Below are 27756 nucleotides of genomic sequence, written 5' to 3'. Positions count from 1 at the left end.
ATCAACCTCTTCTCTGCTGCTATAAATAGACACAAGCCTCCAAAGCTCATGGAAGCAATGGTAGAAATTGGGCAACAAACTGAGCTAAGGGTGTGCTGAGGTTGGGGAATGGAGTTGAGGCAGGGCACAGGCTCAGAGCTACTGAGTGACCCATGCTGATGAGTGTTCTTCCAGCCCTTTCCTGGGGTCAGGTGCCAGCATCCTGCTGGGGATGTCCCAGTAGGTCCTGCACCCATGGCTGATCTGGGTGGGGAGCACTGGGCAGGAGAAGGACTCTGTTCCCTTTCCTTACAAACATGGCCCAGGTGACCAGAGTGACCAGCAGGGCCAAAGAATGGGGTGGTTTAGGTGGAGTCAAGGAAGTGCCAGTGATCCTGTTTGGAGAGCTGCCTTGAGGAAGCACCCAGCATGGGCTAGCAGCTGCTGTCTTCATCCTCACACCTCTGAAGTAGGATCCATCCCTATAGGCTCTGGCCACCCCATCCTCATCTCCTCCTCACCCCTTCCCACCAGCAGGAGGGCCACAAACTCCCTTCAGGTGGCCAGTGTGTGTTTCACCCCAAGCTGCTCCTGATAAATTGGGTTGAACTGCAATTAAACACTTCTTCCAGGGTGAAATACAGGTTTTGTCTCCTGGCAGAAGATGGGCTGGTTGTTCTCAGTGTAGACAGAGGGAGCAAACTCATCTCCCATGCTCTTGCTTGGCACTTCAGGCCAAATGGAGATGCGGTTTTCTGCTGCACACAGGAAAGAAAACTCTTCCCTCTTATCTGCCTTTTCCAAGGCTGGTGCTTGGATGATGATAGGGAGTTGTCACTGGGAAATGAATACATGGCTGTGTGATACATCTAGCTGGGATGATGTTCTTACAACCTCTCAAAGCTGCTCAGGATGTTAGGAAAACACCACAAATGCTCCCCCACCTCCTTCTGAAACCCCAACACATGCCACCAAAGGACCAATTTGTTCTCACATGCATCTCTGCCAGGACTCCTCTCTGCCCAGGAAAGGTTTTCATGTCACAGATCAACATTGATCCTCAGGCCAAGAACTGAACCAGTATGGATTGTCACACAGGGCAGCAGAGAGGCACCTCACAGACAAATGGAAGGGCTTAGCTGAACAGTGCCTGAAAAGCAGATGTTGGTTTTTAGTGAACTCAGATCTGGAGAAGCATCAGCAAAATCACTGAGAAACATCAGAGAAGAAAAGCCCTGGTTTTGTTTTCTTTCTACGCTGCTGAAGAGCAGGTAGGGGATTCCTGAATAAACCTTTTCCTCTCCTGGACGTCACTGAAAGTCTGCAGGAAATCAGTAGGATTTTGAGACAGATGGTGAGACAGCAAATCCCTTTTTTATCTAGAAATCCAGCTTTAGTCATTAGACTTCTCCTTAGTTCTGTTGGCTGTCCACTGGCAGCTGATCTATGGACTATCCTTTTTTCCTCAGTTTTTTGTTGATTAGGCACCTAAGTCTAAAGGCAGGTGCTGAAATGCATCAGAGCCCCCAGCTCACCCTGAAGGTGAACAAAGGTAGATGCCCACCTTGGAAACTGCTTGCCCAGTTAGAGCAATCCACAAAGCCAGTGCATCAAACCACAGCAAGTGGCTTCTGGCACGGCCCCATGTCCATCACTACAGACATTTTCTGATTTGTAACTAAGGAGAATAATTTATCCCAATTAACTTATCTTGATGTCAGAATTCCACTTAGTCTCACTTGCAAAGAGCCTACAGTTTGATGTTGCACCTGTGCCAGCTGCGGAATCATTTTCCAGCAGTTTTTCATCAGAAAAATATCATTTAACACAAAACACCACCTGTGGGTCTTGGTCAGTTTGCATTCATTGCCCACAGGTGTACACAACACTTCTTGGAAATGGCTTCCCACTTCTACCATCCCATGGACACTACTGGAAAGAAATTGTATCATCCCAAGGAAGCGATAAAACCCCTTAGGAAAAAAATCAATTAAAATTTAACAAAAGAATTCAGAATAAGGGCTTGTGTACAGAGAAACAGGCTTCCAATAAAAATGTAAATAATTTTATAACAGGGTTTTTTTGCTTTGATTTTTAATGCCTTAGTGATAGAAAAAGAGTGTTGTTTCTGCCAGGATCTCTTCTGCTTTAAGCCCTCTGAAGATTTTTCAGGATGCTCCCCCAGCAGGTCCATGCTGTCAGACTTGTGCCACTGGAAACAGTCCTTATGGATATATCACACTGTTGTATCATATTCCCAATGTTTGGAAGTGCCACAGGTGATGTTACCCAGCAGGCATGAATTGGTGTCAAGCTCAGGGTTTATTCCTTTTTGTGGAAGAGGCTTGGTGCATTCTCATTGCTGGGTTCGGGCATGACCTGGATCTTCTGGTTTTTGAGGGCAGCTTCCCTCATCTTGTAATACATGAACTCATTCTGCTGGAACATGCGCAGCTCCATCTCCGTCTGGACACGCATGACCTGAGGGACACAGCAGGTTACAAACCCTGTGAGGCAGAGGACCTCGAAGCAAGTGAATAAAACATTGCCAGAAAACAGGCACTGTCCCCAGGGGATGTCCTAGGCCATGCAATGACTGAGGCACCGTGCCCTCGGTGTCCTACCAGCAGGACCAAAGCTGACTGGACACAGATATTCTGTTCTTTCTCCAACCCCATTTGCCTGTGTACTGAGGGAGGCATCAGCCTTTCCTGCATGCAGCTTTTCCACAGGCTACTGGGAAGCCTCATGCTCCCAAAACCGATGCAGAACCTAGAGGTGATGCTGTGCAGAGCCAGGGAATGAGTGCAGTTCCCATCCACACCCTGGGCCTGGCCCTTGGGGTGGCCCATCACCAGGGTGGGGGTCACCTCAGGTGGGAGGAGAGGGATGCTCAGTCCCACAGCTGCACCCTTTACACCCCAGAATTCATCATCATCAGAGTCATTCCTAGCGCTGCATTACAGCAGAGGATCAGAAGGGGTTTTAGGATACATTTTTACACCCCTCTGTGCATTTATTCAACCCTTTGTTTAGGAGCACAGAGATAAGCATGTGCCTTATATCCGCTATTTTCCTCCTAAAGTGTGAAAGGAAACACAGAAATGGAGGTGCTGTGTCTCATCCTTTGCTACACATATGGAAACAGTGAACAGATTGGCTTGAGGTAGTAGATATGAATTTTTCTGAAGATATAAAACTGCACTAATAAAGGTTATAGCTCTGCTATATGGGGACTAAGACATCAATAAAGGATTTCATCTGGTATCCTATAATTTTTGGGGAGTAATAAAGGAGAATGCTATAAAGCCAACAGGTCACATCAAGTGAATTAAAGGCTAAAGAAATGATAGATTCCCAGCTGAAATTGTAAGTAATTCCTCAATCTGAGCAGATGTAATTCCCTGGGATCTCCAGATCTTGACTCTAAGCTAGGAAATGCAGCCATCAGTCATCTGAGGAAAAAAATACACTGCTGCTTAGGAGGAATGGGGAGTGGTAAATAAAGAAGAGTAGACACCAATAAAGAAAATCAGGTGGTAAACTGGGCACATCCACCATATGAAATTTGATGTACTCAAAATGCAATGTCATCCATCTGAGAGCAGTGAAATCAGGCTGTTGAAAGGATAGGAGGCTCTGTCTTTGGGCACAGCAGTTTCAAAGAAGATTCAGGGGCTCAGCTGCCATTTCTCATGTATGTTCTGGTGCAGAAAAAGAGGTATTTTTCAGGGAAGAAAATTTCCAATAAGAAAGGACATGCATTTCCCAGCAGAATATAACATAACCTAGGTAAAACCACAGCACTAGTATGAAGCAGTCAGCACTTAATATGTCTCTCAGCCCTTACGCATGGTTGTTTCCACAGCTTGACTCTAATCTTGCCCAGATAGAGAATAGAGATGACAGGAGATGACACCTACCTCCAGGTCTTTGGTAATTGGGTGGGAAGGTCCATGGGTTATCAGGAGAATGGCATAGGCTTTACAGATCAAGCCATGGCCAGCTTCAATGAGGCCAGCGTGCCAGTGAGTCACTCCTGCCCGCATCACGGCCATCCCCAGCTGCGCGTTGTTGGGATGGTATATTTTCCTGGAAAAACATTGGGTAATTTTAGTTCAGGAGAAATCTGGGTTCCCAAAAGTGTCATTGACATGATACGCTTGCCAAAGAGCAGATAGTTTACTCAGGTGAAGAGCCTGTTGCAGCCTTTTCCCCTGAAATGTTCCCTTCTTAGAAAGGGTCAGGGACGTATTACTCAAGGACAGAGCTGTACAGGGGCACAAGTTGTGAAAGATGGGATGTGAACTGGGAAAGTTCAACACCTGGCTTGCAGAAAGCCAAGGTCTGTCATCTTATGCCAAGAGAACACCCATCTCTGTCATTATTTTGGCACAAACAGAACCCAGATCTGACCCCACAGCTCAGGTGGCACCAACTTAACTTGACAGACTTGGAGCAGTGAAAATGCAAAAATCACCAGTTTCTCATTCAAAATGGGAAGAGAAACAGGTGGTTCCAGAAACTCCAGAAATGTTCATCTCACCCTCTGCAGATGCATCCCTACACCTGGGAATTGTCAGTGCCTAAGGTGGGAAGACTGAAACCGCTCCTCTGCATCCAACTTTAAAAGCTGAAGCAGAGTTAGAAGCTGCTTGGACTTAGCTGAAAACCTGCCCTCAAGGGCTTATTTGGCATTTTGAATCGGCACTTAAAGCAAGAAAGGAAACTATCATGGTCCTCACCGTGGCCTGAAAAACTGAGGAACACGGAGGGGAAGGAATTTCCTCTGTGTCAGTCAATTAGTTCAGTGCCAGGGCTGGGACATGAAGTTGCTTGTCAGGCCTGCAAGCCAGGGAGGTGACTCTGTCACCCCTCTGCAAAAGGACAAAATATCACAGGCTTTTTAGAGTAGAACTGACCAAAAAGACAGGCAATGAGTGTGAGATGGTCTCAGCAGGAGAGTGAATGATATGATGAATTGGGCTTTTCTCTCTTCTCTATAGTTTCCATTATTTTTCTTTTTTTTTTCCCTGTTAAATATTCATCATTCCTGTCATAAAACCTCAGTAATAATAAAGCACTTAATTTTTAATGTGAGATTTACCCTGGATCTAGGTGAACTAAACCTGAATTTCTTTATTCTCACTGAGCTTTTAGCACAGGACTATAGAATTAGCCAAGACAAAACCCATGTACTATTCAAGAGTGAGGGGATGTCTCGAGTGACAGCCATTTGACATGGCTTCTCTTTCCTCTTTGACCTCTCCTTCCTGCAGGGTGCAGGGAACAGGCCATCTCCTGCAGTCACCGCCTCTCTGTCCTGCACCCAGGCTCTGTGTCTTGCTATCAGGGCAGCCTTGAGATGCTTCTGAGACCAAACAAAAAGGCTAATGAAAGATGTTCCTAAACCATTTGCCAGTTCCAGTTTAGTACATCAAGGTGTTTGGGAGCTCTTGTGCATTTAAGAAGGGGTCTCTGTCTGTCTGGTGGTACAAAAAAGTCCCCATCTGAATTTCATCACCACTGCCTTGATGGGAACAGATTAAGAAAATTATTCCTGTAACACACAGCTTAACATTGCATGAGCACAGAGAGCTGGCAGAAGTAGGGCACAGACGCACAAGTAGCCATCCACCATCCTCTTGGCGTAGTCAGCTGCTTCCTCAAACATCTGGAGGTAGGAGAGCACCTCGGAGGCAATGCTGAGGATCCTCAGCAGGTAGATGTTCGTGTCCCCCAGCACAGGCTCCTGTTTTGTCAGGCAGTCACGGCACAGCTTCACAACCTGAGCGTGGAGGAAGCAGGGAGAGGAAGGGTAAGCCCAAGCAACTTTGGGCCTGAAGCTGCCACACCAAAGCCCTGTGGTTTGGACAGTCCTTACCAGTCCCAGAGGCCAAGTCAGCCTCTGTGAAGATTGGGGAAGAGAGGATGTGCTTTGATTTCTTAAGAAACATCAGCCTAGCAAAATGATTGGCACTCAAAGCTTTCTCTCCAAGGTTACACTCATAAAACTGGTGAGGAAAACGTGATGTCTTCTGCTCAGAAGAAAGACTCCAGGAGGCTGGGTATTGTCAGGTACCAAGTGCCTACAGGACTCTTACAGCCCAGTGCCATCCACCCAGCCTCCTGAAAGCAGTTGGTGACAGGAATACTTTCAATGACCCCTTGGGGCTGGAGACACAGAGCTGCACTGTTCCATGCCTGACCTAGCCAGGATTCAGTGTCCTGATTTCTGCAGTAGGCTTCAGCCTTTTCCCAAAGACAGTTAAAACCCAGAGGTTGTTACTCAACCTGGAGTACTCTCTGAGGAGAACAATTAAATCTTTCCTGGGTGAGCAAGAGAGGGAGAAAAAAAGAAATTACTTGAGCTCTGTCACCCATTGCTTTTGTAGCCTGGGCCCCAGGTGGGACATGTTTCTACCAAACCACACACCTATTCTCAGCACCTGACAAATGAGCAACACAAGGTGCTGAAGAGATCAACACAGGCAAAGACCCCTGACAGTCTAGTCCCACTCTCAAACCCACTTCTTTTTGTGAGGCTACCTGGCAGAACTGACTTCTTACACCTGCCCTGTAACTCATGATTTTCACCCAGGAGGCCCTTGGTTCAACACCCGTGTCAGTCAGAGGTGCTTGAAGTCACCTGAATCTCCTTGTGCCATCACTACAAAAGAAGTTAGTCTGGGATGTCTTAGACATGGTTGTCCTTTACAGAGGGCAGAAACCAGTGTCAGCTTCTTCAATTTGAGCTTCCAGGAGGGCAGGAAGCACATGGGGATATTCAGGTGGCAGCAATGGAGAGGTTGTTCCATCCATAAATCCCAAATTAGAGGGGGACAAGGCCTGCTTTCCTGGGCAGTGTGTGTGCAGCAAGAGAGCAAAAGGACCAGGACTGACCTCGTGGTAATGTCCCTCCATGCGGGCCTTGTTGATCTTCTCCAGCGTGTCCTTGGAGAGCTGGATCACCTCCTTCACCGTGTCTGCAGAGGGCTGGGGACAACATTAGGAAAACCAATGAGGAAAACGCACTGCCTCACACTTCCAAAATATATTGGTTGAAAGCATGCTTGGCCCCAATCAGCTTAATGGGACGTCTCCCACATCACCCAATTCCTACTGCTGGATGAAAGTACCAGCGTGTCCCTCGACCTGCCCAAGGCTGAAATGAGCTGAAATGGGTCCTGCTGACTCCAGTGAGAGTATTGCCTGTCAGGGTAGTAACCATGTCTCTGACAAGTGTGACTGGGCTCCTCAACTCTCCCTGCCACTCCTCCCCTCTGGAAATTCACCCTGCCACTGAGAGGTCTTGTGAGATACCAAAGAGGCTGTGAAAGCCACCAGCTGGTGAGTATCAGGTGTTCCTAGTGCAGCTGCTTGAGAGAAATGAGGCTCTTGAGTAAGAGATGGGTGGAATAGGAAAGATCCCTGAATTTTACCTACCCTGAGAATTGCTGTTTTTAGTTCTAAACACCCTAAGATGGCTGAGCTCAGATTCCAGCTGCACCCAGAGAGGGAAATGTGTTTTCCTGCACACCTCAAAGAAATTTGTGTTTCACCATGCATTTAGAGACGTGAAGCACATTTAGGAACACCTAGCAAAACACTAATGAGCTCATAATTAGCTGCCTCTTCTTTCTTCCTTTAATACTGAAATATAACATAATATCCAGCACAACCATTCATCTTCTGCTTCTCTGAGCCCTTCAAGTTTGCATTTTCCATCTATTCTAGCTATCATGACCTTCCTTTTCACAAATGAGACACCTGAAATCAGCCCACAATCACGTGACTCCAGGAATTTTTGGGAAGAGCCTGGTGTGGAGACACACAGCAGAGCCAGCAGCCAGGAAGGACCTCTGGGTGTAGATCAAAAGCAGAGACCCAACATTGCAATGAAGGATGCAAAGATTGTAGGACTATAGGACTCTCCTGTTGTCTTTTTTCCCCACACCTGGTCAATTAGACTTTTGAAGAATCTGAAATTCATCTAGTTGGGAAATCCTCTTCAAAGTTTAGTATTGAGGGAAAACCAGTAGTTTTCAGAGCCATTTACCACCCATCTATTTATGGATACGTTTGTGTTATAATTTATTTTTCTATAGTCTTATACTGAAGCTATTGTAGCTAATCAGATTTGGGCAGCTGTCTGAGCAGCACACAGGGTACCCTGGGGCACAGAGTACATCCAAAGGCAATGTTAACATCAGTGCTGGGCTGTCTGAGTCAAGACTCCCAGAATAGGGACCTTAAACAGCATTTCCATGGTGGCTTTGTCTAATAAAAATCCTCCCTTGCCTTTACTGGACTTTTAAGTCTGTTGCCATTATAAACAATGGGAACTTTGCAACTCTTTGGAACCAGAGGTGAAGGACTGGAGGTCAAAGCAGCTGTTGAGGATGGAAGCTGTCAATCTCCCATGTATTCCTAGCACTTTTTCCAAGCAGCTGTGAGCGCTGCTGCTCCCAGGCAAGCGTGCCTGAACTCAGGAAATGCGACCCAGCCGACGTGCTCTGTGGGTGAGATCAGCCTGGATCCTTATTGTCTGTGGATGGGGTGTATTTTTAATAGCTGAAATCATGTACCTTGCATGCTAATAGGCTTTTTCTGCACAAGCACTTCAGGTTGTGGAGGACATTCCCCCAGAAGCATGTGTTTTCCTGCTGTGTGCCACACAGCACCTCTAATGCTCACCAAAAGGGGATGGTGCATCCCTAGTGGAAGGTGTCCCTGCCCATGGCAGGGCAGACAGAAGGAGATGGTCTAAAAGGTCCCTTCCAACCCAAATCATTCTGTAATTTATGGTTTCACCATTCAGTCAAGGCTTGACAGCAGGTGTTGAATGAGAGTTGGAATTTTTTTATGCTGTCTACTGGGGAATGTGTTCAAAAATATTTCTGCAGAAAAGCCAGATAAAAATCCTTCTGCATCAGAGAACTGAGCTCTGGGACAGCTTTATATTGTAAGTGGAGAAGTACAGTAGCCAGGATTAGGTGTAAAATGAAGCTTGATAATTTAAAATGGAGTTATAAAGCAGGGTCTTTTGCTCTACAGAATTTGACCCAGCAAGGAAAGGGTCTCCTCTATCCCATGTCCTATCTCCCATAAGGGAGCTCCCTTATATCAGCTTGATAATACTTCTCTAAACCTTTCTCAAGGAGAGATTTACACTCTGCAATAATCAGCCTTTCCTGGCTGCCCTCTCTCTGAAAGAAGAGTTACAAGACTGAGCTTGGCTTCCTGGCACCTCCTGAGTGGGAGGCTGAGGGTTCTGTGCTCCTTCCCAGGAAGGTGCCTCTCACTGGGCCTCTCCTGGTGGCACTGCTGGTCTGAGGTCACATTTCCTCATCCCACCTTTTCTGTTTGGTTTCCCACCTGCTCCACATCATTCCCTGGGCTGCACTGTGATTCATGGTGTGACTGCTCAACAGTGCAGATCAATGACTTGATGACATATTTAATTGCCCTGCCTTGATTTCCCTTCCCTTATACATTTTATAAGGCTTGCAGGAGGAAAACCCCCCAAGCTAACACTGCCAGAGAGCACAAACCTATGAGCAATTATATCCTTGGGTAGAGAAACTAAAAAGAAACTCCTAGAGCTGCCAGCACACCCATAAACTGAAGCAGTTGACCAAGGAGCACTTCCCACTGCCAACAGCAAGACACAGCCTTATACCCTCCTGCTCAATGACTTGTGAGACCTCCAAGGGAAAGAGAGATTACTTAAAAATGAGCACTTAAACATGTTAATTCCTGACAGTCAATCTGCCCACAGCAACCACACAGAAACGTCAAGCGATGGTGCAAACTCCCTGTGACAGGCCTTTGCAAAGAGGGACTGCACGTTCAGGCTTCCCACATTCCTGGGAATGTGATGGTACAAACCACAGAGCTTCAGCAGCAAACAGTCCTGTCATCACAACCACCTGCAACACATTGCTCTTTCTGCTGCTCAAAATGTAGATTCCCTTGCAGTTTCTCAGAAAAAAAAAACCAAACCAAACCAAACAAACAAAAAAAACCCAACTACAATCTAAATGCCAGCATTTTTCTTAGCTCTAGACCTAATTTTCCAGTATTCCTGCATTCTGTCTATTGATGGACTTTTAGGTTAAAGGCACCTTCTGGGGGCTTCTTTAAATTAAAAGCTGCACTTATCTTGCATAGTAAGGATTAAGCTGGCCTTGCATGGTGGACTTGAATTGGTGGTGTGTCCAATCAAGCTTCAGTTCTGTTCTCATTTTACACACTGGCATTAGTCATGCTTTTGCCAAAATCTGACTCTGTTCCTATCGAGAGTGTCCCCGTGCTGAGAAACCACAGTCCTGGAGACCTGCAGACACCTTGGTGGAGGAGATGCAGCCACCATTGGCTTTGGACACAGCAGGACAAACCATACCTTGCTTTCCCCTGCCTTCACTGCCAGCATCAGGTCATCCTTGAGCTGTTTCTTGCAGTGCTCGCACGTGCAGTCGAAGTAATATTGCTTCTTCAGCTGCTTCCGCCGCTCCTCGCTCAGGTTGAGGAAATCCACGTAGGAAACAGTGAGCTCATCCCCTGGAGAAATCTTGTTCAGAGCCCGCAGCTCGATCCTGAGGGCAGAGGAGGTGGGATGTGCACTTGGAGAAGCAGCAGAAGCAGAAGTGGAGCCACGGAGCCATCAGGAGCAAATCCTGTGGCCTGCCCTGCCTTGCAGAGGTGAGCCCTCGCCCTAAGGCACTGCTTTAAGTCTTCAGGGAGGCAGTGCAGAGGTGAACAGCAGTCTGGTTGACTGAATACAGAGCAAGAACACACTCACACCAGTTTTTGCTGCCCCTCTGCAAGTCCCTGGCAGGGATATGTAAAGGTCTGAGCTATAAGCAGGTTATGGCTTCATTAATTTATCCAGATGGGGGCTGAACCTAGACATCGACTTTTATTTTGTTGCAGGAGATGTCACCAGAAAAAAACCCCACTGAGATCAGAAATACACACCAAAAAGCTCAGTTTGGATTTGGGGTCTTTTTTTAAGTACTGCTTTGCATGCTACCCACACACCCCTGGCTATACTCCCAGATCCCGAGCTGTGCTGCCTTCGGTATTGTTTTCACTTTGAAAAGTTAAGCAAATTCCCCCTGGGTGCTGCATAAGAGATGCCCTCACCATGTTCATGCATTTCCACATAAAAGCTTAGAAATAATTATCTGGAAAGAGTCTATTTTCAAATAGCTCATTTGACCTATTACCACAATTCAATTGCCAGTCTCTTACTGAAATCCATGGCTAGCCCCTGATGACAGGATTTGGAAAGCCAAACCTTTGTACCTGCCTTTCTGTCATGTCATTCCCTGCAAAAGGTCTTAAATAATGTGGGCACTCAGAACTATTCCTGTGCTGTTTCACTCTACACACTGAATCTCCCAGTTACTCTGGGCCATCTCTCAGCTGCAGGGGCTAAACACGCTGGAGAATTTGGCCAGAATTGGGAAAAAATCCATCATATGCAAACTGCAAACTGTGAGGTGGTTCTTCTGTATCCATCTCCTCTCCCAACTACTAGTGAGCTCAACAGTGTGTTTAATGTCCATGTCTGCCCTGAGATGGACCTCAGGGGGACCTGCTGGCTCCTATCTGAACATGAGGTGCTTTAGGTGGAACCCAACAAAAGCCTCACTAAAGGCAGAGGTGGCAGACGACTCACAGGTATCACCAGGTGCATTAAAAGTAAGTATTTTGGGGAGGGCATGACTTATTCTCTGTGATCATGATTTTGCAAAGGGGTTGTAGCTCTCCTGTAATTCCCTTTTATTTCCCTTGGAATCCCTGTTACAGGCTCTCAGCACCATGGGTGTTGCTCTGAGTCTTCCAGCTCTGCTAAAGCTGCTGTCAAAATTCCTCTCCTCAGCTGGTCTTGACCTTCTCTGGGTGTTGTCATAACAGCAACATATTTTCTACAAAATTTATCACTAAACATGCCATTGTCACAAAGGGCAGCTATTAGTCATGTCACAACCACGGGAAAATGCCAGACAGAGAGAGGTGCAACCTGCTCCTCCAGGAGGAAGTGCATAAAAAAGAGCAATTCCCATCCTAAAGGTTTACACTATAAACATTCTTGTTCACACTTAACAGGATTCTCATTGAAGTGAGTCATGCAACCAGAGAAGCAAAATCAAGCCTCTGACTTTCATGATGCCCCTGATAGCCCAAGCACTGTAGGAGTATTTTAAGCAGCCATCCCTTGTGTGGAGGGGATTGACTGCCTTTGGGGTAAGCCAGGAAACACATGGCATATTTTAAATACTGTAGTTAAAGAGCCACTGTCAGCCAGGAGCACACCACTGAGCTTGTCCAGGGCTCTTTCCCCAGTGTCTGCCATGAGCAGCAGGGACCCTGATAGCTGCATGCACAGGCACAGCGAGTGCCCGATAGCTCAAAACTCAAATTGCCCCAAATAGCAATGCTAATCAGAAGTGAAATGCTTTTGCCCCATTTTTTATGGCCCTATCTATAATGTATTGAATAAGATTCAATTGTGAAGAAGAGCACTTCAAATGTATTTCACATCTTCTTTGAGGAAACTACATGCCTGCTTGAAATTAAATTTTAGAACACAACAGTGTCCCCTTAAGAACACTGATTATAATATACCAAATGCCATGAGTTAAGCAGACATTTTTTTGCACATATTTTTGTGATTTATTTAGTTTGGATCAGGTAACAGTGGCATCATTAAAAGGTGGAACATTAATTATGGATTATGATAAAAAGGAATTGAAACCTACATCTCATGGTACTGCTACTGTAGGCAACATATTCCTTGGGCACAGTTTGTTGCAGAAGAAACGTGGAGTATTTAGTGTGTCAGTAGCACAGTCATTTCTCATCTCCTAATATGCAAGGTTTTATTTTGGGCTGCACAAGATTAGCCAGACCTTGTTCTGATTTTGATGCTCTTGCCATGGTCAGGGGAGGAGAAATGAGAAGTGGAGAGGGGAAATAGTGACAGAGAGGAAGCCAAGGGAGAGGGTGGGAAGGCAGACAGGGAATTCACCCTGGGGAAGACAGTCATAGTATTACCACTATCATTCTAATTTACTACAAAATGCAGAGTTAAGTGAGGTTTGGGTTTAGTGGGGCTTTACACAGGGGAGGAGGGAACTTTAAAAAACAGGGAAAGTGAAATTTGGTGCAAACAGAGGGAGCCCCTTGGGGTCTTTGCATCTTTTCCATTAAACACAGGGCATGAGGGGCACAGGGAGAAGAATGATGCTTTCAAGACCAACCCACCTCATCTGTGTGTGGAACATTGATCTTACAGCCTCATGACTGAAAGACAAAACAAACACCTGCAGTTTACACACATACAACAATGAATAAAATGGGTACATGGCATAGCATTGTACTGACAGGAGACAAGGGAGTTCCCTGTTCCTGACTCCTGTGGCACTGCATGAAAGCTTCCCTTTTGCTATGCAGCTGCCAGGACCTAACTGTCCATCACTGGGCCATAGAGGACTTGATGAAGAACTGCCCTGGCACTGTGAGTTTAGGAGTGGTCTAGGTCAGGGAACGTGCAAAACCTGCTCCTGACATTTGGCAGGAACAAGGGGACTAAATCTCCTGCACAGAAAGGTCTCCACTGACATCAGCAGTTGTGCTCTCTAGAACACATCTTGAAATGGAAATCAGACTGGGATATCAGCCACAATTTACCTGGCCAATAACCAGGTGGTCAAGTTTAGAGTCAGTAACCAGATACATGTGGGAGCTTTGACAAGCTGCCAGGCAAATAAATGCTATTTGTGTACTTACCCAGAAAGTCAGGGTTGTTATCACTGCTGGTTACCTCCTCCACTGCTGGGAGTTGTTTGGAGTGGCTCTCCCACCACCCCACTATGGATCCGATCCAGGGCAACTGGATATCACAGTACAGACTCCAAACTGACTTTGGATCAGACCGTATTTCCCACCAAGGTAATAATCCTAATGCAGTTTTGTTTTCTCTTGGCTCATTTACCAGCTGCTTGGTAAATGCTGGTGTAGTTTTATCAGGGAAAACCAGCAGCGATAACTGGAGTGGAGAAGCAATGTGTTAGTCAAAAAAGGAGAGACTGGGGATGGGGGGGTTAAATTAGAGCACTAAAGTTTAGTAAAGACAGGTAGCTGTAAAATCATGGTGGAAAGTTCAGAGGAAATCCTGTGGCTGTGCAGTTTCTGGCAAGCAATTTCCCACAGTTAATGTCTTGCACACACTGCAACTTTCTGAATCAACAGCAGTTTATACCTGTCATGGCTTGGAAACTGGGAAGGGCAGAGCACCCCTCTTGTGGGCTACCTCCACTCCCAGCTCTGCTGAAACATCCCTGCATTTCCCACTGAATGTTATTCCATCTCACTTGTCCTGCAGAGGTTTTCTTACAGGACTTGGGTGGGAATGGGGAATGCCCAGAGGCTGAGAGCATCCTGCACTTGCAGGTGACTCTGCTTGCAGATAACAAACACTTCTGTCATTAATGTCCCATTGCTAAAGAGTTAATCAGTGATTAGTTGGGATGGTACACTCTCACTGGATGGGGGCTGTGTTAGGAATGGTTATAAACACATCAGCAGATACTGATACACAGCTGATTGCAAGCTTTGGTTATGAGAAACTCTTGGACTGTGGACTCAGCATAATTCTTAATAATTTACTACATGGAATTACTCCTTAACTATCTATAAATGAAGCTTCAATATGAGGGGTGAGTTAAACAGCTACTCACTACTTTATCTACCTATTTTGAGTCTAATTACAAAACTGATAAGAAACCATGGAAAAATTCTTTGCTGGTTGCTGGATTTGGGGCCAAATCTGGTGTATTTGTCAGTGCATCAGATGATAATTTTTTAAATAACAGGGAGAGAAACCAGGTTGTCTTTAGCAAGAAAATACTGTTCGGGCTTTTTTTCCTGGACTAGAGAAGGAAATAAGAATGAATAGATTTTCTGGAGCAGGGACCTGACTCTGGGGGTGACAGAGCCTGCTGAGGTGCCTGTTAGGATGCATGCCTGCTGCACCAAACAAAAGAAATCCACTCACTTGCCATTGTTGAAGACAACAGTGCAGTTGGGCCAGCAGTCGTGGTTGGCCTGGCAGAGGTTGGGGAAGATTCCCACACCAACAGCCTGCAGTCCTCTTTGGTCACTGAGGGTAAAGCCATTGCAGCTGATCTAGTCCCAAAACACAGGTAGGAAGAAGCGTTAAAGGAGAAAAAGTTGAAACACTCCAGTCAGGATAAAACATCAAGAGAAGCAAAGCAGGACTCATGCAGAAGGACCAGCCCAAGGCAGAGCTGAGTAAACATTATGGAGTATTTGCTGTCAGTGTTCACCTGGGAGGTCTAAGATAAACTTGGTTTGGTTGTGCACTGATTTCCTTATATTTGGTTCCTGCAAATAATTCAGAAAAAGGTCACAGGAAAATGATTTTGAGGCAATTCCAGCAGAAAGCAAAGTTCACACTCATGGAAACAGGTATCAGTTAGAAATTAACCTTTACTGCTGCATTCAGCCTGGTCATCAGTCATGTTTGCTGGTTTGCCCTCAAAGTTCATAAAAAGCAGCTACTACTCTTTGCTGTGAATTTTCAGAAGGATGACTTTTGCATGAAATATATTCCAAGACTGAATTATTTTACTTTTCCATATGATACACTATTATCCCATATGAACAGAACAGTTTTCAGCCACAAGCATAAACAATATCTGCAAAGAGAAAATGTGATAAAATAAACCAAAGGAAATAATTAACTCAGCCACTGATTATCTTACCCAGTTAATAGTTTTATTTCCTTTGTGACCTGATTCTGTAGATTTTCTGTACTTCCTTGCTTCTCCACAGAGAAGCTGTGCTGGTCACTAGCACATAGGGTCTCCCTGTGTCCAGTGGACTGGATTTTCTTTGTGGTGTGGGTACCAAAGGATGCTGTGTCCTCTCCCTATACTGGGACTGGCAAAGGCCAGCTTGTCCTGCACAGCAGCCCCTGCAGAGGGCTGAGCAGAGCATGTGTCTCCTCTTGGCAGTGTTGGGAGCTGAGGGGGTAGTGCAGGGATACCTAGGGCTGGGAGCAGAGCAGCTCAGCCTGAACGGGAATTTCCCTCCCTGCTACACTGAGAACCAAACTTTGTAGTTAACAAGTTAGTAATGGATATTATTAAATATATTTAGTATTTTTTACTGATTTTATTATATATTACAGCTATGCAAAAAATTGAATGCACACAGTATGAATAGATATTAATGTATTTACCAAAACAGATCTGCTATATTCAAATATATTCTAGATTTATTTACTAAAAATATATTTAGATTTTCTCAGCTCTCCCAGGTGCAGAGAGATGCCCAGTGGGACTTGTGATGAAAATGCAGCACCTATGATTCAGCAAACCATTTGTCTGCATGTTTAGACAGACAAAATGTTTCAGCCCTTGCCATGCCTCAGTTTCCCAGTGTCAGTGCAGAGGAGAAGCAGGTGGGGAATGGGATGAAGTCAGCCATCCTCAAATCAGACCTGCTGGAGAGTTCCTCCCAAAAGCTGGCATTACAAACCCTCCCCCATCTGCACTCCCACCCCTCTAACATACCACTCCGAATATGTGGGAGATGAACTGCATCCCAAACTGCTGGCAGTGGGGTGGCCAGAACTCCAGGAAACTCTCCACGTCCATGCGCAGCTCCTTCTTCTCCTCCTCGCCAAAGCTGTCCACGTGGTTCTGCAGCTCATCAATGGACACCAGGCAGCCCTCGGACAGCCCACTGCCCTCCCTCTCGATCTTCCACAGGATGCGGGCAGCCAGCCTGGCCAGGAGACAGCCGCAGGTGTTACAGCACCACCACCACAAGGAGAGAACAAAGGACCACCAAAATTCATCTCCTGGAGGGGGAAAGGGTGTCCAGGCAGACTGACTGAGACAGGCTCAGCATTGGATGGGTGATGGATGGTCACCATCCCCAGCCTTCTGAAGGAAAGGGAGATATGCAGGGTTTTGTCCCGGCACCTGTGTTCTCACCTGGAGAAGTGCTACAGACCCCCAGGTCCTCAGCCCTCCACAAATGCTCCCATTTCCTTGAGGATCCCTCTCATTTTCTTATGGTAGGGCCAGAACGTGAAGACAAATTAATGTATCCTATAAGCAACTTGGGGAAGAGCCCATCTCCTCTTTCACTTTTCCACCTACTCCCCAGTTTCCCACACCTTCTAAACTATCCAGGGTGGGTTTGCCTCACCATGTTCAGAGTTTTTGGGGCACAGAACTGAGAAAAAAAATAGCACATCCTTTGCACCATTGATGCTCCTCCAGGTCCCTATCCCTTCAACTCAAGCACGCTCCTGGACTTTCCTAAACCTTCTCCCACCTCCACCCTGCCCAAATCAGACCACCCAGCTCTTCCTTGCCACGGGATGCCCTGTCCTCTCCCAGGCTGCCAGGGGCCAGCTCTCACCTGATGTTTTCAGTGGGTGCCTTGCCGTGCCTCTTGATGGCAGAGCACTCATTTTTGTGGTTGAGCCAGGCCGCTCTCTGGCAGGTCCTGTCGCAGTAATAGGCAAACTTGCACTGCCCGCAGCGGTGGAGCCTCTCCTGCCGCTTGAAGCAGGTGTGACAGATGACGTGTATCAGGCTGGAAGGACAGAAGGACACGTTGGATCAGCGAGGGCCAGCTCTGCTCAGCAAAGATCCCGCCAGCTTTGCACCCCTGGGCTCCCTGCAGCCACTGAAATGGACTCTTCATGATTTTTGGGGAGGATGGAGAAACATCCCACCCAGCTTAATCCTCGTGTTGTTGCTCAGTGCTGTTCCTGTAAGTTAAATGGTCATGGAGTAATTGGGACCCCTTCAAAAGGGATATTTCATCTTTGGGGGATTCAAAAGAGGATTTCAATTGTATGCACGTAATTGTAACCCAGGCCCGGGGAGGGGTGTGTCAGAGGATAGTGCTGAAGAAATCTGACCTCACATCCTCCCTCTGAGAGTGTCCAGGGTCCCAGACTGAGGGAAAACCTTCCCCATAAGCCCCTTCACATGTCCAGCTGTTGCTCCTAGAACTTAATTCACTGAGAAGGAGGAGGAGACACTTTGGTCTCCTGTCCAAAAAGTTTTGGGACTTTCCCCTTGCTGCTAGAGAAGGCTTTTCACTGCCTGATTTGGTGTCTCCAGCTGTCTGCTTCTCCAGGCAACCGCCCACTTCTTCTGGGCCTCCAGCCAGGCTTGACAGTACAGGAGAATTTAAATTCCCATCACTCAGCCACTGCTGGTGCCAGAAGGGAGGTTCTCCTCACTGCAAAAAGCTCAGGGACCTCAGAGGCTTCATGGTCTAGGGCACATTTATCATTGTCCATAACACAGAGTGGGGAAACTGAGGCACGAGGAAATAAAAAAATTATTGATGATCCCATAAGGAGGATATGTCACAAGCAGGAATCAGACTCACAGTCCCAGAGAATGCAGCCCAAAGACTGTCCTGCCTCTGTACTATACCCATAGATATATATATGCATTTTTATATTGCAGTACATTTAAAATGCATTTTCTTTTCTCTGAAAATATGTGAGCTGCTGACATAATCTACCGTGTGCCTTGGCTGGGGGGGGCAGGATAAAGAGGGCCACTGATTTAAAAGCAGGATGACCCCCAGCAGACAAAACCACATGCAAAAATGAGGTTTGGAAAATGAGGTTTAGGCAACTGAGCAGTGCTGGAGGGAGCTCCATGCAAGGCAAGCACCTGGGACAGGGCAGGGGGAAGCATGTCTGGGAAGGGGGATGCAGCCAAATCTGCTTTGTCAAATGGAAAAGCTGAGAGCTGGTGAGAAATGTGAGGCTGTGCTCTGTCAGCTGTCAGGTCAGGGGGACAGAGAGGTGCAAGAGAGATTACATTCCTTGTAAGGCAAAGCAGAGCCAGAGAGCTGATAAAACCCACATGGTTACGTCGTGCCAGGAAGCACAGGGAGATATCTCACGTGGGGAATGGGGGTCCCTCCTGCCACTGGGGTGTTTTAAGGGCAGTCAGAAAGCAAAAAAAAAAAGAAGTTTCCTTGTAGAGAGGAATGACAGGTTGGAAGGGAGCATGGTGCAGAAAAACCCAAGTCCTCCAACAGGTGCTTCTCTCCCCTCAGTTTGCTCCCTGAGAACCAAGAAATACTGAAATGCTGGCTTTGCATTTTGCTGTTTATTGCACAGGGTGTCCAGATTTTCCAAAGCAAACCTGGCTGGCAGAACCTACCACCAGCTCTGGAAATCCCTCATTTCTGAGGAGATGCAGAAATGCACTAAAAAAGTTATACAAGACTTTCTGAGAAAGCAAAGGAACAGCCCGTGAGGTATTGAAACTGCAGAGACAATTACTCGTGGCTAATCTGACTGGCAGGTGTAAGAAATACTGCATCTCTTACAAAACCATTATGGAATCCTCCATGCCCCAAAATGGTGTCAAACAAGACTGGATTTATTGATACAGTGTTTTATCAGGACTCCAGAGACCTGGGCTCAACTCTTGGAACAGTAAGAGTCAGGAGACACAAGTATTTGAGATCTGTTGCCTAAATCTTCAACTAACATTGCTTAAGCATTTGCAAGCACCTAAATCCCCCAGGTGCCCCTTGGCAGTTGTGCAAACTCCTGCTGTGTCAGAGGAGCTCAGAGCTGGATGCCCCAAAAGGGACTGGCAGAGTGGGGATCTCCCTAGGCTGGGTTCTGATACCATCTGTCCTGGAGACAGACAACACCCAGACACCAAAGGCTCGCAGTGCTCACAGCCTCCTCTCTCTGCAGTGTTAAAGTTCTCCAAGTGAAGCAGCCTGAGATTAAATTTAAGTCTCTCAGCCTGTGGAAATCATTGGTCTGTAAAACCTTCTCTGTCTGGTCTAGAAAGTGTTTAACACAACCCAAAATGGCTTCAGGTATCCCAGACCTCTCCTCCCAGTACAGAGAGCAGCCCACATCCCCACATCAGGATGCTGCATGGCCAGGCAGCCTCAATGTTCCTGGGGAGAACCCTGGGGAGGTGACTTCTGCTGTGGCACCTACCCAGGAACCCTGGAGGTTTGAACCCCCTGGGTCTTGCTGCTCAGCTTCCCTTGCTTTACCACACAACAACACAATTGCTTTCTGCTGTGTCTGTGCACGCCGTGGCCTCTGAGGTGATCACTGCCCTCTTCCACATACAGTGAGAACTGCTTCTCACCCTGCCCCAAAGCAGGATCTTTACTACAGTGATGCCTCCAGCCCATCACAAGCTTGCCAGGTCAGGGATTTGGGACTGACTTAGAGGGCAGATGCCACTGACAGATTCACTGAATGACTTTCTGGGGAGACTCAGGTTTCCTTGGCCTCCCACTCGAGCATCAGCCAAGCTGAACTCTGAAGGGCTCACGTGCTCTGGAGTTAGGTAGGCGAGATGCACAACCACAGCTAATCCTGGGTGTAGCAGGATTAAAGGACAAAAGCAGTGATTCAGTGTGCCAGCCAACAAATGCAAGAGGTAACAGCACTGGCAACTAAACCATGGCTCCTGCAAGCACAGCTCACAGTGAAAGCAGAAGAAGCAAATATCTCTTGTGGCTGCTTGGACTGGATTCAGACAGATTAAGGTCTGTTGGACCTGCCAGGACAGAGGGCTGAGCACTGTCACAGGAAATGTATTAGCCTCATCTCTGAGACATGCACAACCCAAACATTTGCCATCCAGCACCCACAACATCTCATTCACTGGCCTGGAAAAGCCAGGTGAGATGGCTTTAGTGCAAAGAACAGAGGAGGATTTCATTGAGTAGCTGATGGACACGGTGAGTAGCTCACAAACTGTTTAACATGGGTTCATGCTATTCTGTGCATCACAGGTGATACACACAGATGGCCTAACTTACACCTAAGTCCTACTTATTATTGCTTGGCAGGGCAGTTCTCTCCTCAGTCTGCTACAGAGAACAGCATAAGAACAGCTTAAGATGTAGGCAAAGTCTCCTTGGCTTTCAAAGTAGGGGCTGTAACACTTCATTAAAAACAACAGCCCAAGGAAATGCACCTGCTACCTAAAGATTAATTATTAGCATAAGAATGGGTTTGCTACTTTAAAAAGGGTTTGACCTTAGTATTTTCTCCTTTAAAATGCCAGGGATGACATATCCTAATTTTTCTGATTTGAGTGGAGGATTTATTTTAGAATAATTTTTTTGACTATTTTATTTTTAGTCTTTCATTACAAGATTTCCCAGCCTCTTCTTAGAGGTGTGGGGGAGGTTTTCTTTAAAAAAGCTAGGTTTTCTCCCAGGTTTTATTTAAAATTTTGAACAAATGAGATAATAATAAAGAAATCAAACCCCAGAACATTTTTTAAAATGTGAATATGATCACATTAGCTCTCAGTTTTTAGCAGTATCAACTCAGCAAATTTGTTCCCACAATCTTTTCAGTCATGCTGTTATGGAAAATTTTGGATTTCTTATATCTCTAGGTCATTTCAACTACAATAACAGAGCTCCCCATGTTTCCTCGGAAAATGCTTTCAGCCTCTTTCATACATCAAAAAGAAGTGCAAAAATTGCATGATGTCAGTTTTTAGCAATTTGCAGATCACTCATCCAGCAGATCTTCAGATGATCTTGGCTTTCCACAACATGACACTGTTTTCCTTGACTACTGTCCCTCAAACCCCGCGGGTTAAAGAGCAAACCCTCTCTTGGCAAAGGCTGACAGAGACATATGAGGCATCCCCTTGCTTATAGGAAATGTAAGCTCCTACAGGCTTGAGAGCCAACTGATGTGTCAGAGGAGAAGGTTCCATACAGTACATTGAGCCCAGGCACTGGGAATGCTGTCACCATGAAGGTGACAGAGGAAAGGAGACCTGGGCTCTTCAAGGAGACAGCAAAGAGGGAGGAAGGATTAGAGAAAGTTTCAGTGAGAGGCTCAGGGGCTTTGCAAATTGAAAAATTACCCCAACAAAAGCAAAGAATTGCTTGAGATGTATTTCCAGCTTACTGCTTCTATTTCAGAGCAAAGCAGGCCTGACAGTGGTGTTTTCAGAGCAATATTTCAGCTGGTAACAGCAAGGCTGAATCAAACAGAGATCAGGCTGTGTCTACACTTTATCCTGGAAATCACACAGAGTTCTGCACCCCCTTTTAATCAGTATTCACCATCTCTTTAAGCAGCCTCCTCTCATTCGGGTAGAAGTAACAGGCTTGATACAGGAGTCAACATCCAGTAAACACTGGGTTAAGGGACAAAGTTATAGAATCATAAAATAAGAATGGTTTGGGTTGGAAGGGACCTTTAAAGGTCATCTAGTCCAACCCCCCCTCCAATGACCAGGGTTAGCCTAGTGAGTCATACCCTGGCCTTAAAATCTAACTATGAGCTGATGTTTATAGGAACCTCATTTTTCTTTGAGTTTTATGTACTTCTAGATTAAAACTCTCTGACACTGTGTAAGAAACTGCTGCTCAGATGACCATCATTGGTCTGAAGAGTACAAGCCCTCACCAGCCTTAATGACTTTAGGGACTTTCAGGGTCCCTGTGACCTTCAGGGGCTTCCAGAGTGGGATGCAGCCTGTAGATTTAGACACCTAGATGTGCTCATCTGTACCCCGTGTGAGAGAGCAGAGGTAACACCACCACACTCAGTGAGGTCTAGAGAGTCATTCAGCTCAAAGGTAGATGTCTGTGTTCACTGCACATTATAGGGTTCCACTGATTATGTCAGCATTTAGTGTTGGATTCGCTTGTCTGGACACAGGAGTCCAGTTTTATGCTCTGCAGGGACATCTGATGATAGAGTTTTGTCAAAGGAAACATTTCTCCTTTTCCTAGCAAAATAAAATCTCCACACCTTCTCAAACTCAGCCTCCTACTGGAAGACAGATATCTATAAAGTGCAGTGGGGTGACAACCTCAGGTCCAAATTGCTTCAACAGCTCCTCGCATCTCTCTGTGTATCTATCTCTATCTACATATTTAAGTCAGGCTGAAGTCTGTGATGTGATATCCAGTTGCCCTGGAAGAGCCTCTCCAAGAAGCTTCCAGCAGTGGAAGAGGTAACCAGCAGTGACAGCAACCCTGAGTCTGACTTTCTGGGCAGTAAGTACAGATATCACATTTTATTTGCCTGGCAGCTTGTCAAAGCTCCCACGTGTAACTTGTTGCTGACTTTAAACTTGACCACCTGGTTATTGGCCAGGTAAACTGTGGCTGATATCCCAGCCTGATTTCCATTTCAAGTTGTGTTTTAGAGAGCACAACTGTGTTGTATCTCTGCAGGGCTGCTCCTGCTAATCTCAAAAAGACCTTTGCTTTGCCTGGACATTCTATGCAGCCACACAGAAGATCACTGACCTCTGCACTACGACTGCCTTCCATATAGCTTTCAACAGCAAAATCAGGGGGTCAACATCCACAGACTGGGAACAGACTTCCCAAAGGACTGAGTTCTTCAAAGGGCTGCAAAGTAGAGACCAGCTCTGCACTCTGGTGCTTCTGTGTGGTCTTTATGCACAAAGAAAGCTGAGATCTCTGGAAAATAGGGTCACATATTTGGTAGGACCTGAGCCAAACACTTAAACCCAGCAATCGTTCATAATCAAATCCCTTTTCCATAGTACACATACACAGTGCTTTCAGCAAGACAAGGGAGATACTGAATCAAATTAGGATGAGGGACTCTGGATTTTGGGTTTGCCTGTGCAGGCTGAGGCCCTTTTTAATAGTGTAGACTCTACACCAATTTTAGGACCTATACATGTGTGTTTGAGGACAAGGAAAAGCACATGCCTCTTCCCTGAACTCTTCATCCATGCAGAGACAACAGCAGTTCTTTCAGGGTAAAATCAGCTGCCATGGCCAAGTGTGGATTTATTCTTGCAGGAATAAAGAATACTAGGATGCAGGCAACCCTTCTTTGACAGAAATAAATTCAATGAGGCTTGATGCAATTGAATACCCTGGGACAGCAGTAGGAGGTAACTTTAAAACCAGAGCCCTGGGTGTGTAAGAAAAGCATCAGGGGGATTTCCACAAGAAAAATGTGTGTTTCCATTACATCTCAGGGCCAGGATATGCCACGCCAAGCACTAATCAACAAGCATTTCTTCTCTTTCTGAGATTTTGGGACTGCATTTCACCACTGACCTATACCCAGTGCTTTGGGGTGAAATGTGTCACAGGAGGGTAAGAATCCATTATTATTGCACAGCAGTTGCAGAGAAGGGCTGTGTTTACCTTGACTCCTTGCTGCTCAACCTCTAGACCTGCCCTCTGGGAGCTAAACAAGCCCAGCATGGGGAGGAAGGGAGGGAAGCAGGGAAACACATCTCCCCCATCTGAGGTTTTCTGTTGGAAACCTCAGCCTAAAACACAGTCTGCAGTCTAAGAGCTGATGCAGTGATCACTTCTGCCCTTATCTCATGTTACATAAGTGACATTTGAAAAAGCAGCGAAGCTGTAGCTCTTCAGCATGGGCAGCTCTGCTCTATGCATGGTGCAACATTTCACATAGAAGAAAAAAATGTTTTTAACCCACCATCAAAAGACTAAATGTTTTCAGTGGTTTAAGAAAAAAAAGTATTTTTAATAAGGCATATGAGAGAAATAATTGTCCATAGGCACTTCGGAAGAAAATCACCACAAAATTCCAGCTAGTGACATGAGTGAAACTGAAGTACGAGATCTAAAAGGACACATCAAGGAGAAATGATTTTGTCACCGACTCTTGTAATTGAGCTCAGGGTGAAGACTTCAAGAACTCAACATTTAAAGTGAAAAATGACATTTTTAATGTGAGCTCCTGCAATGACATATTAAAATAAAAACTAAAGGTGTCATTCTTGCTATGGCAAAGATTCATAATCATGTTCACCCACTGACAGTTAAAGGACAAGGAAACAGTGAAAGACACACAAAAAACTTATGTCTTGGTCTCTCCATTTAATACCCAATTCTCTGCTACTGTCAGATCACACAGTGGCACTGATCAGCTTCAGCTGCAAGATGACCAGTGTTAAAACAGCAGCATGACCTCTACTTGTGTCCCAGACTTCGCTAACAGAGCTGATTTAATCAGAGAAAACTCAACCAAGCAGAATTGCTCACAGCCCTGTTCAGTGTACAGGGTATTTATTAAAGTTTCTGGCTGTTTGGGGCTAAAAATTCAGTCTCAGGACTCACCATGATGCCATTGAATAACACTTACAACTTTCCTACGCTCAGAATGAAACCTTCAGCTGCCATCTAAGTCCTCAGTTTAAAAATTCAGGCCACATTCTATTCTCAGTTAGCATGCTATAATGCTGAACAAATTCCGTTTGTGTCGGAGGCTTTAATTTAGATTTAGCCCAAAGGAGATCAACATAGAAGTCGGTTCTTTGCATCTTTTCTCTTCCAGGTTATTTAAGTGAATCCCACTGATTCAAAGGGCAGAAGTGGGCACCTACCAGCCACACCAGCAGCGCAGGTTGAGTGAATGTTGTGATTAAAACAAGCAGCAGAAAAGAAAAATAACCTTGCACCAGAACTCAGTGTGTGGCTACATCAGTGTGAACATAAATTTAAAACCAGTCTCTTGAAAGAGCAAAAGCAGACACTTGTCTCCAGTTAGCTCAGCCAGCTGTAAATACTAAATCTCTATAACACAAACAGTGTCACTTGCTGATCCCCACCAACTCCTAGCTTGAGGACAGCAGGTGATGAAGTTGCAAGTGCAGCTGGGGATGGCACAATGGAACTCACTTTTATCATGTATTACCCATCAGAGACTTCAGCAAAGTCAGTCTGAGATTCCTGTGCACCTGAATTACACTAACTCCCAGCAGTTCACTGCAGTGTAGCATGGGGCTGGTTTTGTGAGGCACTGAATACATGCAACTTTCACTGCACTTCTAAAAGGTTACCAAGCGCCTCGCAAGGTCACACCCTGGAAACAAACTGCACCATACTAAAAGTGAAAAAGCTGATCTGAGCCCCAGGAAGGACATTCACTACAAGCTGTGAATGTGTCTTTAGAGAAGTGCTTCTGACTTCCCTCCGATCCCTTCTCTGATGTCATCCAGACACCTCCGAACTTTTATACAACCAGTCGGATGAAATTTTGCAGCAAGATTACTTTCGTTCTGAGTTTTACAAGCGCTTTTCTCTTACCTGTCAAAAACCACGGCTGCATAGGCTGGCTCTGCAAAGATGACATCCCCAGGCAAGAATTCCTTCTGGGCTTTCAAACCCCTGCCTTTGCCTTCAGTTGTGAACACTTCCACTGACTCCATTCCTCCTTTGGTCATCCCAGGGACCCCAAGGCTTGGGAGGTGGGTATCTTGGAGCAAGCCAAATCTTCCGTCACTCCTATCAACTTGGACGTGCTGCAAGGCCACGCTTATAAGAGGAGGGCTGGTCTCCCCCCACCCCTGACCACATCGATTCCCATAGGAGGACAAGGAGGTGGGAGCAGGAGAGGCAGGAGCTGGAGATCCTCTGCACAATATCGCCGACCTATGCAGGGATGGGACAGGGCTGGGATTTCTGCTTCATTAGGAAAACCCTCTCCAAAACGTTGGGAAAAGTTTTTCCCAACCACAAGAAGTTGTATATATTACAACTCGGCTTAATTTATCCTCTCCCTTTGAGGGAGAGTGTATTCTCTTTGCAGGGTATTTTTAGCGACCACATGCTTCTGTCTCTCAGGAAGCAACAGCTGAGACAGTGGGATGGGGAGGGCTGGGATGTCTCTTTCTGACCCCTGCACTGTCGTCTGGCTTTTTCCAGAAATCAAATAAAGCTGCTTTATTTTTACCCTCAAAGACATGGACAGGGTGTTTAGAGGCAGGGATAACAGAGAAACACGTGCCTTGACATTCCCAGCATCCTGTCACCGCCAGGAAAAGAGGAATTCACTTCCCAAATGCCAGTGGCAGCGCATGTACAGAGCAGTGTGAAAGGAGCTGGAAGGACACCAGCAGTTCAGCACAAGCTGCAGGAACAAGCAGGACATCTCAGATCCTCTCACCATCCTGGATGCACTAAACCTCTTTGAAACAGCAGCTGAGAGCTGTCCCCACCTCCAGTGCTCAGCTGAGGAAGAGTATCTGAGCCACCTGAGTGGAAAAGAAGGGTCCACCAGAGAGACTAAAGTCACAAGCAGCAAGGTCCTGGCTTTACTCTCTGCTCCAGTGCAAGTTCAGAGAGATACAAGAAAAGGCCATCATATATAAGAGTGAACCTCACTGTGAAAGCTGAACCCAGCCCAGATTGCCATTCAGCACTTTTTTATCATTTAGTAGGACTTCCCTGGGCTGGTTGCTGATAATCTCACCCTCCACCCCAAGGAAACCTGATGCTCTTTCCTCCTCCATCTCTAAGAACTGTGCAGATAAGAATGATTACAAACCTCTTCCCACATCTCTGTGCTACATAGAAAAATCTGCCTGATTAACAGCAAAAGTGAGACGCAGAGAAATAAAGAGAGTAAATCCTGTACATCCTGTGGCAGTAAAATAAATCCTTTACATTTCCAAGGCAGTGGGAAGTACCACTGGGCTCTTCAAGACACAGAACTGCTCAGCACCTTTTGCTAAAAGCCTCTGGCAATGTTCCTTGCCTGCAAATGAAGTCTGGTATCATAACAAATACCCTGTCTTACAGCCTGCCCGCGTGTGCCAAGCACAAACAGTATCAATCCACAGCTCCATAAATTCAGGGTGATCTGGCTGTTCATGTGATTATGAGCAGTATCTTCCACAAACAGCCAGACACCTCCACTCCTCCTAAGGA

The 27756-nt window shown here is 46.1% G+C and overlaps 1 protein-coding gene across 2 annotated transcripts; it reads right to left on the bottom strand.

Annotated features, from left to right (window-relative positions):
• Positions 1-100: 100 nt before the first annotated feature.
• Positions 101-27756, bottom strand: SMYD1 (SET and MYND domain containing 1). Of its 2 annotated transcripts, XM_069014732.1 has the most exons (10): positions 26134-27755; positions 17449-17625; positions 16590-16803; positions 15047-15177; positions 13255-13293; positions 10385-10577; positions 6883-6975; positions 5604-5767; positions 3903-4071; positions 101-2460 (listed from the first exon to the last, which is right to left on the bottom strand). In XM_069014732.1, the coding sequence occupies exons 1-10, from the start codon at positions 26268-26270 to the stop codon at positions 2302-2304; spliced, it is 1476 nt and encodes a 491-aa protein (XP_068870833.1). In that variant the 5' UTR covers positions 26271-27755; the 3' UTR covers positions 101-2301. The 2 variants fall into 2 exon arrangements, with proteins under 2 accessions (XP_068870833.1, XP_068870834.1); XM_069014733.1 differs by lacking the exon at positions 13255-13293 and having other exon boundaries at positions 26134-27756.

Source organism: Aphelocoma coerulescens, chromosome 4, assembly GCF_041296385.1.
Source record: "Aphelocoma coerulescens isolate FSJ_1873_10779 chromosome 4, UR_Acoe_1.0, whole genome shotgun sequence".
NCBI classification, from domain to species: Eukaryota; Metazoa; Chordata; class Aves; order Passeriformes; family Corvidae; genus Aphelocoma; species Aphelocoma coerulescens.
This window is presented reverse-complemented; position numbering and strand designations above follow the sequence as displayed.